Genomic DNA, 16,738 nt, shown 5'->3' on the forward strand with positions numbered 1-16,738 from the left:
TCTGTGATTGCAGGGATTTAACATTTACCTTCTTCTCCTGGGCCACTCTGTATTATGCACATATTTTTTAGTAACATAGATGCCAGTGGATAAGGAGTTCAATTCATGGTGTTATTTTAGAATAAAGAACTGGAACAGAAACTACAGATTGCAACAGAAACATTGAAAAAGAGCAAAGAAGCAGCTGCTGAGCAGGATCTGAAGATCCAGAAGCTGGTGAGTATCCTGCATGTTTCACTGACCATTAGCAGATCAGTCTTCAGCATCCCCAGAGACAATCAGTTCTCTATTTTGTTACTCAAGTGTTTTCTTGCTGTTTGTCTCCTGAACTCCTGTCTGTGAGTACATGACACTGCTGCCAAAGGAATAATGTTCCTCAGTTTGAGGGTGTCTCATGGAATGGTGTCTGATCTTGTCAGAATGTCAAAATACCATTTTATTAATGTGGTTTTCTTTATGTCTCTTAAGCAAACTGCTCTAGAGGATGAAAGAAATCACCTGCAGCAACAGATTTTAAGTGAGAAACATCAGTATGATCAGAAAGTTACTGGGCTGGAGTCTCAGATTGCTGCTCTTGAAAAAGCTTGGGAATCGGATAAAACAACAACTCAGCACAGGATTGTAAGTACAGAAACTGTCTGGTGGGTTATGAGAGTCTTCACAACGTGATTTTAACACAGCTTATGGAGCTTGCTTGTTCTTATTCAGCGCTCCTGGCATTATAATAGAAGATGTCATGCTTTGAGGAACTAAATATGAGCAAAGTCTTAGATGTGTTTGTTTAAACAAAGCAATAGAATAATTGTACTGCATATTTAAACACTCTTTATTTTACAGAGCCAATTGGAAAAAGAAAATGAAAACCTCAAGGGAAGCAAAGAAGAGTATGAGAGTTCTTTAAAACAACAGGAGTCTGAACTGAACAGGCTAAAGGTAAGGGCTGAACTGGGTGCTGGTCCTGGCTTGGGACAGAGCTGAGGCTGGGAACAGTAAACAGCACAGTGGGTTACTTTCAGTGCTTGGAGGCCTGTTACATTGAGGTTGCAGGTACTTGGAGCTGTAAATCATCTCTGGTACTCAGCAGTAATGTGTTTGAGAAGCATTACAAAGGGTTGATCCTTTTCTGAACCAGAATGCTTGGGTCTGCCTAAATCAGGCAGAAATAATACATTCCCATATTGTCAGGCATGTGAAGAGCTTGGAAATCCTGTTAGCAGTGGTGAATACAGAATGGTTCAACATCAAATTCCACTCACAGTGTTCAAACCAAAATGTTAAAAACTTAAATTAGTCGGGTGTTTACAGTTTATCCAATTTTGACTGTAATTTTAGATGGTTGAAATTTTTTTCTGTAGCTACTCCTGGATGCCCAATTGGAATAAAGATCTGTTGTAACAAGGAGCTACTTCTTTGTAATAGAGACTTCAAGCTGAAAGATTTTGCAAGCATTGGGTTTGTTTGGGTTCTTACATCAGTTCTGTGTTGCTCTTGCATATATGCAGAGAGCAGCAGTCAGTAAAACAAACTTAACTCATTTGGAAATTGTGGTGTGTCAGAACACTGATAAATGTAGTCCTGATAGATTTGGGGTTAAAGATGAGAGACTGACTTGATTCAGTTGTCTCACATAACCTCTCAATTACTTCTGGTTTGCAGAATGAGATGAGCAGCAGAGAAACTGTCAGTGTGGAAATTGCCAAAGCCCTGGAAGAAGCACGGAAACAGAGAGAGGAATTGCAACAGCAGGTTGGTTAATAATGACTGTTCTAAAATGTATCTGAGACATCCTGACCTTTCAAAGAGCAGACTAGGTTTGGATTTATTTATCCCAACATTCAAGACAATTGATCAGAGTCCTATCCACAGCATGTGAGACAGCAGTGGTTGCCTCAGTAAACTTGAGACTCTTTCAGAGCCCTGTAATCTGTGAGGTGTTACTGTCCCAGTGTGCCGGCCATCAGGAGCCTCTGACATCTGGCAGCTTCTTTTAAAGAAACCTGTTGGTTCTGGGTTGTTCCTTTCAGTGCCTGTGTCACATCTGGATTCATCTGGAGCACAGCAGTTGTAAAATTGTACATTTCCTCATAGGGAGGAGCTTGTATCCAGTACCAAATGTCAGTTCTAGGTAGTCTTGTTTTGCTCTTCCTGTATAAAAAATGGTGGATAATGTGAGCTTGTGTTTGCTTAAAGTAGGAACTGTCAACTGAGCAAGTTTGACTGGAGTTAGTCCCATCTTTTGGGTTCTTTATTCTTCTGGGACTGCTGTAGATCTGTGCTTGCTGGTCCAGCTCTGTGTAGAAGGGGTTTAAGGCCATCTCCTGTTTTGCTCAGGGGCTTTTGCAGGTGCCACATGCTGCCTGTGACAATCTGATGGTGGCACAGAAGCCAAGTGGAGTTTAGCTCTTCCAGCATTAGCTTCAGTGCTTGTTACTGAGGGCAGCATTGTGGAGGTGATGCCTGCTGAGCCTTTGAAGGATGTTGGAATCTTTCAACACCCTCGTCCTGTTTTATATCTTTAATGACTTCTGTTCATTGTTTGTCTGCTTTGAAGGTTTCACATCTGAATGGCCTAATAAAGGAGAAAGACCAGCTGATAGATGAAAAATGTGGTCTGCTGCTAAAACAGAAAGAAGAACTGAACCAACTCAGTCAAGGTTAGACCAAATGAGTCTACTGTATCCCAGACAGCTTTAAGTACAGTCTCGAGTTCTGGCCTTGCCTGGTAGATTGTAATTTTTCTAGGTTTCTCTTCCATATTTAATCTCTTAGAATTTTCAAAATGGTTTCTTGTTCACTACCAATTGGACAGTCTCTCTTGTGTCTGTCTCTCCCCTGGCTTTCTGTCTTCATGACAGACAAAATGGATTAGAAACTCCCATCTGATGTGGAACACTGATACTAAGCAGGTCTCTCCTTTCCCAGACCATGAAGCTGCCTTGCTGCAGGTGCATCAGTTACAGTTGGACATAGAAGCAAGTCAGAGCCAAGCAGTGGAGAAAGAGGAAACGGCAAGAAAGGAAATTGATGAACTGAAGCTGCAGGTACAGGAGTGCCTGTTGGCCAGAGAGCATGAGAAAACTGTGAGTGTTGTTGCAAATCCATTCTGTCAGACTTCCCAGAAAAAGAGGGAGGTGTGCAGGAGACCCCCAGTGCTGTCCTGCCTGGACAACCAAAAAGAAGTCTGGCTTTCCCCCTGGGGAGTGTTCTTGGGCTGAAAATGTCATGATATCTCTTCACTTCACTGTTTATAGGTTTTAGAACTGGAGGAGTCAACGAGAGCCTTGAACGATGAGCATTTCCCTTCTCCAGAAAACTCTGTGGTGGAACAGAACGGAGAGGTGGCAGCTGCAGATGTCATTCAACTTCAGAAGGATAACAGAGAGCTGGAACAGCAAATTGCTGAGAAAAACAAGGTGAACAGAAACACCTGGTAGTCTTTCCCCTCTTAATTAGGAAGCCAAATAACTGGTGCTGCCCCTGCTGCAGCCTTAAAAGGACAGGCCTGTCCAATTTGAATCCAGTATGCTGTGAATAAATGCTTTTCACTGGATCGTACAAGGATCTACCAACAATGAATAAAAGCTGCAGCAAGAGCTGCATGAATCCTGATGTATTTTGGCAGAAAGATGCACCAAATGATACTATTTACAGCTTTCCTGCAGAGCCCTTTTGTGCAAATTCAGTTCAGTTCCACGGTGCTGTCACTTGAAAGCCCAAGTGTCCTGTCACATGCCTGCTGCTGTGTGCAGCTGGCAAGGCAAGGCTTTCAGGTTACTTCTTCACAGCTGTCAATGTTGGTTAATTATTTCATTCAGTACTTGTTTATCATGGGTTTTTCCATATATCTGGGGGTCCTGACAATGGATACTGTGTTAAACTCTCCTTATGTGTGCTTACAGATGATAAAGCAGCTTCAGCAAAGAATGACAGAACTCAAGAAAACTCTCCAGAAAGAGCTGGTAAGGGTTGTGTGTTTTCAGTCTCTTCAGATGGCACTTGCTGGCAGGTACTTGCACTGTCATTCCAAAAGCTTGACTGCTAACTCCCCTTTCATCCCTCTGCAATGGTTTATCTTGCCAAGAAAAAAAATCTATTAAAAAAAAAAACAAAACAGCAGAGGTTTTGAAATTGTTATTTTTGCTCTGATGTTGAAAATTTTTCTGAAGAAAGCCCACATTTGAAAGGCTCAGGGCAGGTTAGTGATAGGAGAAAATTACCAAGGGATAGCTTCCACCATGGAGCCAGTTCCATGCTGGTTTGGGAAATGTACACAGAACACTGACATCAACCAGCTCCTGTCCTGCAGTGCAGGGAGAGCTGGAGACACTTTTCTGCTGTGACCCCATGAAGGATGAGAAGCTGTTCATGTCCAATTTGTACCCAGTTGTGAATACAACCCTCGTTAGATATCCTGAACCCAGATCCCTCCCAGTGTCAAGCTGACAGAATCTGCAATGTACTTCTCTTTTTCCTCTGTGGGTTTGTTTTTTTGGTTTTTTTTTTTGTAGAAAATAAGGCCTGACAGTGAGGTACCTGAGTTACGTGCAAATTCTGAAGTGCCTAATGCTTCTGTGACTGTCACCAACAACTCTGATTTGAATGACTCGAGGGAGATAAACTTTGAGTACCTTAAACATGTTGTACTGAAGTTCATGTCCTGCAGGGAATCTGAGGTAAAGGTGTCACCTTCTCTTTCTACATCTGTCTTTCTCTAGAAATTTCCACCTGTCACCTGCTAAGGACACTTTATGCCAATTCCATAATTTTACAATTAAAAAGTGTACAGTAGGGGACAATGAAACAAAATAGCTAACAGCAACATGTTTGGAAGTATGGACTACTATGAACTACATGAAAGGGAAATTTAAGTTTTTAGGAGGTAGTTACATCTGGGTGTTGAAGATCTGCATCTACAAGAGATTCCCTCTGCACTGCTCTGAAGAGCATATGGAGTATGTAATTAGAATGGCTGTACATTTAAGAAAGAGAAAAAACCAAGAAAAAGACATAAATCACTTGCTGTTGGTCTGTAAGAGGTAATTCCTTGTGCATTTGGAACTCCTTCCTGTTCTCTTGTGTTAAAAAGTCATGCCAACAAAACACTTAATTGCAAGTCAGTGGGTAAGGTCAAAAAATAACTACAATTCCACAGTGTCCCGAGTGCTGACTGTCACTCGCTGCCCTGTGTGCCCCAGTCTGTGAGAGCACTGTGGACTTAGTGTGCCTCCGTGTGTATTTGAAATGACAAGAATCTCTCTTGCCTCCTGCTGGTTTGAGCCACTTTTCAAAGCAGCAGCCAGGCTGCTTCTCTACTCTGACTAACCAGGCTCCCACTTGTCTTCTTTCTCCAAAACAATTTTTAAAGAACAGAAAGCTAGGAAACACAGAAGTAAGATACAGGCCATCCTAGTCCATTGAAACTGGGAATAATGGGAGGCTGCTGGGCTGCTGAAGTCTGTGACAGACCTGCAGGACTCTGTGCCGCACTGTAGTCCTGAGTGTAGAGCCCAAGAGCATCATAAGCAACACAACTCTCTGGTTTCTTTCAGGCATTCCATCTCATTAAAGCTGTGTCTGTGTTACTGAATTTTTCACAAGAGGAAGAAAACATGCTCAAAGAAACTTTGGAGTACAAGGTAAGGGCTCTGTGCAATATGTAGTCTCTAATGGGACTCCCAGGAGACAGTGAAAATTCCTAGATGCTGGGAGATTAGGAAAAGTGTCTTTTTCCCAAATGTTAGCTACAATAATAAATGTCATTTATTATTAAAATGTTAGCTGATCACATGCATAGGTGCCAGGAATTGTACATTTCAGTGAGGGAAATAGCAGCTTTATGGTACTCAGAGGAGTTAGCACACAGCTTTCTCAGTGGACTTGATCTGTGAGGAGAAGCTGGAAGTTCCTTGCCCAGCAGAGTCAGTGTTTAACAGCAGGAGTCTAATTCTGGGTTTGTCCTTTTGACATTGGGCTCAGACACCAAGATCTGTGTCTCCTTTCCATGGGCTAAAATGAGATCTGCATGGCCCCAGCTGTGTGGTGGTTAGGGAATGTTCAACAGTGAGTGCTGCCTCAGCTCCAGATCCTGCATCATCCCTGCCCACCCAGGGAGTTGGGATGTTCAGTCTGCAGATGAAGAGATTTCCTCACCATCTGGTTCAGGGAACACTCTAATGCTACATTGACTAAAGGCACCGTGTTTGAATGACTGTAGAGTTCTAATTTGAAATTATTTTAAAGGACTATATGTAAGTATAATCTTCAGTAATTTTCACCTGTGGGAAGTGGGTGCTGTTCCTTCCAGATTTGATTGTGTGAAGCTGCCTCCACTTCTTCAGTCTGGAGTCTGCAGCATTCTGATTTATAAATAGGTCTTTCCATCAAATGATGAGAACATGGCTGTGTTCCGTATTATTTCTTTTTCACATCTTAGAAGTGTGAACCTTGTGTGATGTGTGTTGTGCTGTTGTGTCCTAGATGTCCTGGTTTGGGTCAAAGCCATCTCCCAAAGGCAGCATCCGGCCGTCTATCTCGAGCCCAAGGACTCTGTGGCCTTAAGGGACCCTGAAGGTGGCAGGCAGTATCCAGGCACTTCTTTCTGTGAAAAGAATGCTGAACACACTGCTCCAGGTGTGTCTTAATCACTGTCATTGCAGTATTTTGTACAAGAACTTCTGGCTCTGTTTACAAAACTAATACTGTGCAAGGAGACATTTTCACTACAGACTGCAACAGCTCTGGGCTGGATTCAGGGACCACCTCGGTGTCTGTGATGGGAGCAGCTCCTTGTGTTCATCACTCCTGGGTTCTTGGCACCAGAGGGTTCTGAGGACCTTGCTGACAGCAGTGCTGCCAGTTCATTCTCTTGGGATGGTGATTCTCGCTGCTGTTCCAGGGTGCTGGAGTCCAGTGACTCTGGGCACAGAAAAGCTGTTTGGCTGTGGGAAGCCAGCAATGAAAAATGTGTTGGCAGAACTGTGTTGAGAGTGGGATGGTTTGCAAAGCCTTTCACAGGACAGGAGCAGGAGCTTTAACCAAAAAAGAACTCTGCCTTGCCTTCTAATACTGACATAACTAATGGTTGGCATTTTTTTCATATCACTGTGTAATTTAAGGTGCATTTATCCTGGCCTGCAGTCCTCAAGGCTGCATGTTGATGATTATTTAATTTGAGAGCACAACTTTAGAGTTGTCTGATTTTACTTTTCTTAAAGAAAAATAATATTTAAAATGGTCTTAATTATAGTACCTAATCCTCAGTCGCCTTTACAACTAATCTATTAGCCTGTTCCATGGGTTGTTAGCAGTGGGAAAAGGGGTAGGAAACCATTTTAAATTTTTAAAGCTGAGTTTCAGGTATTGTAAATCCACACTAAAAAATATCTTCTATTTAAAAAAAAATAAAAATCTAGTGACAAAGGGTGAAGAATGCTGGTACTAAACACTTTGGTTTATTTTTTTTCTTCCAAGTCTGCTAGCAACAAATCCTCGTAATCAGGATCTGCCCCTTTGGTTGTGGTTTTCTGTACTTCCAATACTGATGCTTAAAAACTGTTAGGAATATGTTAACTGTGTCCTGACTATTACGGTAAAAGAAATGCTGCTCCTGAGGGGTTTGAGGGCAAAATTCAACTCTTAGTGAACAAGTCATGGTTCCAGGAGCTTGTTTTCCTAATACAATAAGGAAAGGGGACCAAGGTGGCACTTCCCTCCCTGGAAGCACAATTTTGCGCACAGTTACTACCACCACTGCAAAATCTGGATCCAAATGGGAAGCAGCACTAAGTCTGACTTCTTAAAAATGAGACCTATTCCCAAAAATTTATACATGTATGGAATTCAGTGAACAGGCTGCAGTTCTGGGAATTCTCTTAAAAGTTCATACTTTGGTCAAATGTATTCAGGATAATTCAGACTTTGTCCAGTGGAGATCCAGTCACTGTTGAGGTGTTTATCTTGGTTGACAGGCCTCTGACTGACCTTGGAGTGGCTGGAGGTGCAGCAGGGGAGCTGCTCCTGCTTCCATGCACACCTGTGCTGGGCCCAAGGTGAAACCTCCCTCAGGTGAGGTCAGTCAACAGGAGGTGAATGTGCTGATCCAGAGAATCCAGACCCTGCTGCTCTCCCAGACAGCCCCACCCCAGACACAGGTACTCCCAGGAGCTGTTACTGGGCACAGGTGATACTCCTCAGCCTAGAGCCAGGCTGGATTTGTCAGAAGTTAAGAAAACCAACAGAATTTTTTTGGTACACTAAAGCTTGTCCAGACAGTCCTTAGTAATTGGATTCATGGCACTTCCAGACAGGATAGAGCATGGAAGGGTTCAGCTCTGCTCTACTGTGAAAATAGACAATCAAAAAGTACATTTATTTCAATTGTTTCTCTACTGAGATAACAGCGGGGTGGAATAACCCTGTTGGTTCTGGGAAGATTTTATTCTCTGAGATCTTTTCCTTTCTAATGTCCCTTTGCCCTGCCCTGTTTCCCTGGGAGCAGGGGTCAGGACTCCCTCACCCCCACTGATCCCTGCTCAATGACTATTGGGTTTTTGCTGATCCTGGCTTCAAACGTTACTGCTGAACAGTAAGGACAGCAGGACAGGCAGCCTGGAACAGAATGACAAAGTAAAATCTTATGTTATATATTCACTAACAACTTTAGTTTCAGATCCCAAAGCTCATACAGGATCAACTTACCATAAACTAGTTCTTAAGTGTTGAATTTTCGTTAGATATCAGAGCAAGACTGGTGTGTATACATGTATTAAAAAGCTAATGCACTTTCCCTTGTCTCAGAACAGTGGTTATACATAATCCTTTCTATCACCATTGGATTTCTTTCCTTCTATGCTGTAAATATGGATTGTATGATGAAACACTATGAAATTTGTGGTGCAATACATTTTGGATCAAACCCCTTATCTTGATTTCTTTCTTTTTATAGTTCTGGTTATCGCCCCTGGGATGCTATAGTTATTTAAAACTGACCTTTAAAGCATGACCCAAACCCCACCTTTGCCCAGGGTGAGGATGGGTGTGCCAGCTGTGCCACCACGGTATCTCACAGGGAGTTGTGCCACAATGAGGTGGCACTGCTGCTTCCAAATTCTTCTCCCACCAGGAACAGCTGCTGTTGCACTTTGAGCAGCTGATGGAAGCCAGGACGGGGTGGAGCTGGGCCTCCCCAAGCAGCTGCTCCTTGGTGCCAAAGGGCAGGGAGCCCTGCCTGAGCCAGAGGGACGTGTGGAGCTGCCACTGACCTGGGGACAGCCATGGATCCAGGAGTCATGTCCTGCCTGGGCAAAGCACAGGACACAGCTGGATTTAAGGACAAATTCTCTAAGTAGCTGGAGTTAGGAGCAGTCATACAAAGGTGGACACTGGGTTCAACTGGGTTAGTGCTGGCCTGCTTTGGAATAAGTGTCAGACTTACAATTTAGCTGAAAATAAATTTAACTCATGTGATCCAGGAACTTTATTGATGCAGCAGGCACTTCACTTTACATTAACCCAACCCCAGAGTCCAACAGTCCTTCGAGCACACGTTCAAAGCCGCTGTTCTAACAGCCCTTCTCCCACCATCAGGCTGCAGGATCTCGGCCCAGACACAGCTACCTTGGGACTAAGCAGGACACACGGGAGCTTGTATCACCACACCTGGCTAAAGCAGCATCTGAAATACCTGTTCACTTACAGTAATAGGAAGCAGGAGTGTGCCTTCTGTGTCTGTTAAAGAAGGGAGCAGGAGAATGTCTTGGCTCCTGTATGTGATAGTCGGAATATGCAGGAATACCTTTACTCTTCCCCCGCCTTTAAGGTTAAAAGCATTCCAAGAGGAGGTTACTGTAGGATTTCAGTAGATTGCAATCTCTAATAGAGATGGACCAGTGTAATTTCAGCTCATTCCTTCTTCTGAGTCCAAAGCTGACCGTCACCTCTGTCCAAGTTAACAGTCTTTACACAGTCTTTCTTGCTGTAAGAACTCTTACTATGGAGCCCAGGCCTCCTACTGCCAGTGCCTGTGGGAAAGGAGAGAGGTTACAAAGTCACCAGGTCCCACACAGAACACTGAAGAGTTTAGCCACAGAAGGGACTATGGCTCTTTTCCAAAATTAGAAACTGTCATTCTCCAAATCTAACCATCTTTTGGATCTCGAGGACTCCAGTGTTGCATGTCATTGACAGAGCAGAATGTCTCACCTCCCGTCTCCCTGAGCAGAAGAGGAGGAGAAGGGAGGAAGGGCTTGCTTCAGTTTCATTTGTGTCCCTCAATGTAAACAGTGTTTCCTTCTGAAGTCTAGAAGATGGAGGTGATTATGAGAAAATAAATATTTAAGCTGACTGCTGAAAATGGGGCATTTACTTTGCAGCTACAATTCCAATACAGCTCAGGGGTATCAGAGCAGTGCGAGACACGGCACTGGGGAACACGACTGGACGAATGCAAAGCACTTACTTGGAGCAGGACCTGCAGGTGCTTCAGGCAGGCAAAGTTCCTGAGCTACCAGACCTGCCACAGGCATTTTCAGAGGACAGACTGGTACTACCACTAAGCTGACTCTGCTCTGAGCAAGCCACATGTCCTACCAGTACTGCCACAGAACACTAGGCTTTAAACCCTGCCCAGCCTACTCAGACCTGCCTTGTTCCTTTCACAACAGAGAGGATGAGATGCCTTGCCTGTCCCTACACGCTCTGAGTACCAGTCAGGGTGGTGGTGTGTCACCTCCCACGCTGGGAGCACCCACCCACACTTACCTGAAAGCACCTCAGTGGAAACAACAGGGGGAAAAAAAAACGAAACAACAGGGGGAAAAAAAACCAAACCAACAAGAAGCCAAGCAGAAACATGTTCTTTGCTGTCCTGAGGAAATTCCCTCCTCCCTTGACAAGCCTTGGTGACAGCAGCCAATAGCTGGAGTCACACTACACCAGCTCTGGCTTTACATACCACAGGAAAAAGCTCTGCACCTTGGAAAAACGACACCAGCATTCGCAGCAGCTGCGCTGCACAGGGAGCTGCAGCATTCCCAGGGATCAGTTTTCCTAGGAGCACTGACAGCCTGGGCTTCAGCTAAAACCCCTGCAGTGGGGGAAGACTTTACTTGGATTCCTGCCGGGGGGCAGTGGCACCCAGCAGCTGCTTCAGGGATGTGCCTCAACCCATCACAGGGAAGAAAGTTCCACGGTCAGCTGCTGAACACATCCCACATTCCCTGTTTCACAACAGACATTCCACAGAAACACAAGAGGACTACACTGGTCCCCAGTGGAATCTTTAGAGACCTCAAAGTCCTCTCCTGGGCAAACCAAACAGGTTTGCTAAACCTGTGACTCAGCTGATGAAAACTGCCAGACCTGAGCCAGCCTGAGCCCCATCGGCCAAACACTCGGCCACAGAGGAAGCTGCAGCTGCCCCATCCATCCACCCAGTCACATCTCCACTCCCACCCCTTCTCCTCAGTGGAGCCCCTGCATGCGTTGGGCGCCAAGGGCAGCATGAGGCTTCCTCCAGCAGGGAGAACTCCCTGCCACGAGTCTCCTCTCCCCATGGCAGAGTGTAAGGTTTGAAATACAGGCAAAGGCTTTGTGAATCCAGGCTCAGAGACCAAAGATAAAAGGAAACACTGAGCTGCTCAGAGATGAGGCACTGCCATCATCTGCTTCTCTTCAGAGGCTCTCCTGAAACCACTGACCAGGACCCTGTGAGGATGGCTGAGCCAAGAGTGCCCTGAACACGTACCTTTTCGTGCCACTGAAGTAATATTGCACTGCTGTTTTCTGTTGGCTTTTCAAATCCTTTATAAATGTACTTCATTAACAAGTCAACACCGTTTCTGTCTAAGGAATTCACCGCTTGTTCTATTTCACTGCTTTTAAAAGACGTGAGGACTTTAAGCATCATTCCCTGGGCCTGCTCCTGGGAAGACAAGGAAAAGAGGGAAATGTGAGAACTAGAAAAGGTGGAAACGACCCCAAGATTCGTATTTGGCAAGAGGTGGCCACATTCCAGGCTGGGTTATTTCTGTAAGCGAGGTGAGCAGTTCTGGGGTTAAAAGAGGAAGGGGTGAACACTGTTAAGGGGAACGGGGATCACCCATGCCAGCACAAGCTCATTAACCACAACGGTGCTGCTCAGATCTCTGGGGTGCCACTGTCACTTCACAGCGCCCCAACACCGCCCCCCGCCCTGCCCGGCCCCCACCCCGCTACCTTCATCGCCTGGTTCCTGGTGTTGCCCGGGGAGCTGCGGATGGCGGTGTGGAAGGCCCTGAGCGCCTCGCCTGTGCGGCCGCGGGTCAAGGACTCAAACCGCGACCTGGGCAGCGCGACGGCCCCGCGGCCGCTGCCGGGGCGAGGGACGCGTGTGGAACCGCAGCGCGGGTCACGGGCGGCCGCGGGAGCGACGCGCTCCGGGCCCGTGCGGGCGACTGCGGCCGGTCCCCGGGACTCCCCCGGCCCCCCCGGCCCAAAGGATATTGCCTGAGCAGCGCTTCCACCTCGGGGCTGGCATCGGGCTCGGCCGCCGCCGCCTCCTCGGGCTCTTCCACGAAGCGGTTCTCGTCGTACTGGTCGATGTCGAAGCGGCGGAAGCGGGACGAGAGCGTGCTCCGCGCCATCCCCGCCGGCACCGCCCCGGCCCGGCCCCGGCCCGGCCCCGCGCCAGCAGGAAACGGCGCCCGCCCCGGCGGAACCGGAACCAGCGCGGCCGCCGCGCCCCGCCCCGCCCCGCCCCGCCCCGCCCCGCCCCGCGCGGGGGGAGCCGCACGGACACACGGACACACGGACACACACACGGACACACGGACACACACACAGACACGGACACACACACACACACGGACACACGGACACACACACACACACACGGACACACGGACACACACGGACACGGACACACACACGGACACACGGACACAGACACACGGACACGGACACACGGACACACGGACACACACACGGACACACACACACACGCGGACACACGGACACGGACACACGGACACACGGACACGGACACACACACAGACACGGACACACGGACACGGACACACACACACACACGGACACACACACGGACACACGGACACACACACATGGACACACGGACACACGGACACACACACGGACACACACACACATGGACACACACAGACACATGGACACACGGACACATGGATGCATGGACACATGGACACACACACACACGGACACACACAGACACACAGACGGACACAGACACGGAGTCAGTAAAAACACAACGGAGCCTGGAAAAAATCCGAACAATGACTTTAATGTACAAATCCCGTCGCTGCAGCAGGTTTGCGGGTTTAATCGGGATCCCGAGGAAAACGGAACAAACCGGGAATGGAGAACAGCCCTTCGACCGCTTTATTGGGATCCACGTAACACTCGGAAAAGGCCGGCTCGGTACTGCACCGTGAACGCAGCACGGGCAGCCCCGGCCCTGCCGCACACTGGGCACTGACTTTGCTGCTGAAATTTCTTAAAACTTACCAAAAACAAAAAGCTGAACAAGAGACGGGCCCGAGTGGCTCCCGGAGCGTGGTGGTTAAAGGAATGGGTTCATCTAACCCAGGACTAGGCGAGGACTACATGCAGTAGTACAAATCTCAAGGACATATTACAAATACTCTGAAATTAATCTAGGGGAGGGGGGAAAAAAACTTGCTACAGACACCATAATACACAATAAATTTAGATAATTTAAAAATAAAAAAGGCAAGAGGCAGCATTTCAGCAGCAAAGTGCTCAATAAAAAGTATATTGTAAAGGGGCAGGACAGGGAGAGGTGACAGCAGGCGGGCAAGGGCTCAGAGGAAGTAGGGCGTGGTTGTCCTGGGAGGAATGACACGCTCTGAGTCTGGAACTGCGCGGAATAACTTTGGTTCTCTTGTATTTACATCTTTAAAGACCATGATGGATGCGATGTTCCCGCAGCGGTAGCAGTAGTTGGGAGCTGACCATACCGTTACCAACTTCTCATCAAACATGAATTTGTATCCTTCGTGGACGAGCTGGTGTGCTCTGCAGATCAGCTTCAGGTTGTTGATGTGAACAAACTGCAAGGGAAGGGGGAAGGTCAGTGTGGCCTGAGCGGCTGCTGCCCACACAGCGTCCTGCTCCCGGCCACGGCCCTGCACAGACGGAGGGAGAACAGAACAGGGGGATTTGGAGACCCGAGCAGTGAGAAACCCCTGTGAAATACAGGTGCCAAAACCCGAGCACTGAGGAACACCATGAAAGCCAGGCAGCAGCGCTGTGCTGTCCCCAGGCTCAACCCCTCCTGAATATGCTGTGCAAGGGCCACGCAACAACGCAGGCTGAGCACAGCCGTTGTGACGTGGCCAGATCAGAGCCAGGCAAGGCCAGTGTGTGGAGCCCTGAGGAGTCTGCTCAGTGCAGACACAACAAAATTAACACAACAATTGCTTAAAAAATGGTATTTTTCTCCTAAATCCTTAGGAAAGCATTCCACACAGCCCAGGGACACTAGTGAGTCTCACCACATTACACTCTTTAGAAGCAAGATGGGTATCAGTACATGTGGCAGTTATATTTGTGCTTTTAGGTTCAAGTGGCTCATTTTTTCTAGCTGACATGAGCAAAGCTTCCCCACCACCACGAGTTACTAGCAGAGGCGTGACAGGAGAGCTCATTGTCTTGCAGTGCCCATGGTCCATTCAAACACCACACTGAGGTGAGCCCCTTAGCTCCCCCATCCCCACACTTGGGCTGTGTGGCCCTGAGCAGCAGTGTTACCTCGTTGGTGACCTTGGCCCCAAAGAGCCAGCCCGCCCCGCGTGGGCTGATGGCCCACGTGTCCACGTCCTCCGGGTCTGACCACACCAGATCGCAGAAGGCGCCTTTGTGAGGGATTTCCTGGTTACGCTCAATGGTCCGGATCTGGTCAAGGGTCTTGATGTCTGGGGAGAGGCCTCCGTGCACACACAGAATCTGCTCGTCTATTAACTGCAGGGAAATGACACGTGTACAGAACACTCAGCATTCACCCAGCCCAGACGCTGCCAGGGGAACCTTCACAGGTCACCACCTCTACAATCCCATTTAGACGTGTTGTTAACGTGGTGTTTGCACTTACAGCTGCTATTGTGAGCATGTCGAAGACTTTGGTACAGTATCTCCAGGCGTTCGCATTCCCGTATTTGGTTTGGCACTCATCTGTTGGAGAGAATGGTTTTATTCCTCATGGATTGCTGGACAACAGGCAACACAGGCAGCACAAACACTGAGAGCAGAACCTGCACACTGCAGTGTGTCACACGAGCCCTGTCAGGAGCCCTGAGCAGGAAGGACTGAGCACCTCATGCACCTCTGCTCTCCCTCTGCGGGGCCTGTGCAGCTGAATGTAGCACCACGACACAAGCAGAAACCCCACGTGCCAGAGGAAAAGAGCAGCAAGATCTGCCTTAAACACCTTCCATGTCACAAACACAACAACCATGTTAACAAATAACAACATTTGAGCCCATGTCCCACCCAGCCCCTGGAGAGCCCCGGGTCCTGTGGCATCGCCAGCGGGTTGCCCAAGGGACAGATGCTGCCCTCACGTATCCCAAGGCAGGACTCACCGTAGAACCCGTACACCTGGGTGATCTGCCTGCTCTCGTGGTTGCCTCGCAGCAGCGTGATACGGTCAGGCCACTTGGCTTTTAGTGCAAGGAGGTACGTGAACGTCTCGAGGCTGTAATACCCTCGGTCTACAAAGTCCCCCTGAAGTCAGAGACAGTCGTACATGGAGCAAGAGTCACACGAGAAAGTGCACAGTGACACATCCACTCTGAACTCCTCACTGTCACAACCAACGGACAACCAACGGACAACCAACTGTCACAACCACTGTCACAACCAACTGTCGCAACCCAGTGCTGGAGAGCAGCCGGGATCTGCTGGGCTCCAGGGGAGCTCTGGGCACTCCCCTCACCGCTGCCCTGACGTGACCCCGCGGCCGCGGGACTCCCGGGCACAGCAGGGCGCTCTGCTCTGCCTCACCCCGCGGGGCCCCCGCTGCTCCCGGCAGCACAACCGGCGGGCAGGAGCCAACAGCGGCCCCGGCGCGGGCCGGGGCCTGGGACACGGGAGCCCCCCGGGATTTCCCCTTCAAGCCGCTGTCAAAGCCAGCGGGGCCGGGCCGCACCCGGCGCACGTACCATGAAGATGTAGTTGGTGTCGGGGACCTGCCCGCCGGTCCGGAACAGCTCGCACAGGTCATAGAACTGCGGAGGGATGGAGGCGTGAGCGGGCACCGGGCATCGGCACCGACTCCGGCCCGGGGCTGCACCGGGAGCGGCCCGGCCCGGCCCGGCCCGGCCTTACCTGTCCGTGGATGTCCCCGCAGACGGTGACGGGCGTGGAGACGGGCTGGACGTTGGACTCCTCCAGCAGCAGGTCACAGACATAGTCACAGAGGCGCTGCGGGAGGGAGCGGGGCAGGGTCGGGGTCGGCGCCGGGACCGCCGGGACCACCGGCAGCGCCCGCCCCGGCCCGCCCAGCAGCGCCCGCCCCGGCCCGCCCGCCCCGGCCCGCCCCGGCCGGTCCCGGCCCCGCCGCCGCGGCCGCACCTTGAGGTCGTTCTCGGGCAGGTACTTGCAGAGCCGCGCGATCTCCACGTACTTGTCGAGGTCCAGCGGCGCCATCTTGCACGGGCTCGGGCAGAAGCGGGCCCCCCCCGCCACTTCCGGGCGGCGGAGCGCG

The 16,738-nt window shown here is 49.0% G+C and overlaps 3 protein-coding genes across 8 annotated transcripts in view; 1 reads left to right on the forward strand and 2 right to left on the reverse strand.

Annotated features, from left to right (window-relative positions):
- Positions 1-8,921, forward strand: part of GOLGA1 (golgin A1) — a 56,335-nt gene extending 47,414 nt beyond the window's left edge. For all 5 annotated transcript variants that reach the window (XM_069031722.1, XM_069031721.1, XM_069031724.1 and 2 more), the window contains 11 exons: positions 121-216; positions 469-621; positions 838-933; positions 1,657-1,746; positions 2,552-2,654; positions 2,923-3,080; positions 3,252-3,413; positions 3,900-3,959; positions 4,509-4,673; positions 5,550-5,636; positions 6,478-8,921. In XM_069031722.1, coding sequence (XP_068887823.1) covers positions 121-216; positions 469-621; positions 838-933; positions 1,657-1,746; positions 2,552-2,654; positions 2,923-3,080; positions 3,252-3,413; positions 3,900-3,959; positions 4,509-4,673; positions 5,550-5,636; positions 6,478-6,558 — 1,251 coding nt within the window. In that variant the 3' untranslated portion in view covers positions 6,559-8,921. The remainder of the gene's footprint in view (positions 1-120; positions 217-468; positions 622-837; positions 934-1,656; positions 1,747-2,551; positions 2,655-2,922; positions 3,081-3,251; positions 3,414-3,899; positions 3,960-4,508; positions 4,674-5,549; positions 5,637-6,477) is intronic.
- Positions 8,922-9,451: 530 nt separating this feature from the next.
- On the reverse strand, positions 9,452-12,684 carry ARPC5L (actin related protein 2/3 complex subunit 5 like). The gene is given in 4 exon segments (XM_069031726.1): positions 9,452-10,019; positions 11,744-11,920; positions 12,214-12,473; positions 12,476-12,684. Coding segments are annotated over 4 exon segments (645 nt in total). The 5' UTR covers positions 12,621-12,684; the 3' UTR covers positions 9,452-9,956.
- A 589-nt stretch (positions 12,685-13,273) lies between these two features.
- On the reverse strand, positions 13,274-16,706 carry PPP6C (protein phosphatase 6 catalytic subunit). 2 transcript variants are annotated; one of them, XM_069031933.1, is made up of 7 exons: positions 16,606-16,706; positions 16,360-16,455; positions 16,194-16,259; positions 15,615-15,756; positions 15,125-15,204; positions 14,785-14,994; positions 13,274-14,084 (listed from the first exon to the last, which is right to left on the reverse strand). In XM_069031933.1, exons 1-7 carry the CDS (start codon positions 16,678-16,680, stop codon positions 13,836-13,838), a joined length of 918 nt encoding a protein of 305 aa, XP_068888034.1. In that variant the 5' UTR covers positions 16,681-16,706; the 3' UTR covers positions 13,274-13,835. The 2 variants fall into 2 exon arrangements, with proteins under 2 accessions (XP_068888034.1, XP_068888033.1); XM_069031932.1 differs by having other exon boundaries at positions 16,360-16,706.
- Positions 16,707-16,738: the final 32 nt, after the last annotated feature.

The sequence above is a fragment of the Aphelocoma coerulescens genome, chromosome 17 (assembly GCF_041296385.1).
Source record: "Aphelocoma coerulescens isolate FSJ_1873_10779 chromosome 17, UR_Acoe_1.0, whole genome shotgun sequence".
NCBI lineage: Eukaryota > Metazoa > Chordata > Aves > Passeriformes > Corvidae > Aphelocoma > Aphelocoma coerulescens.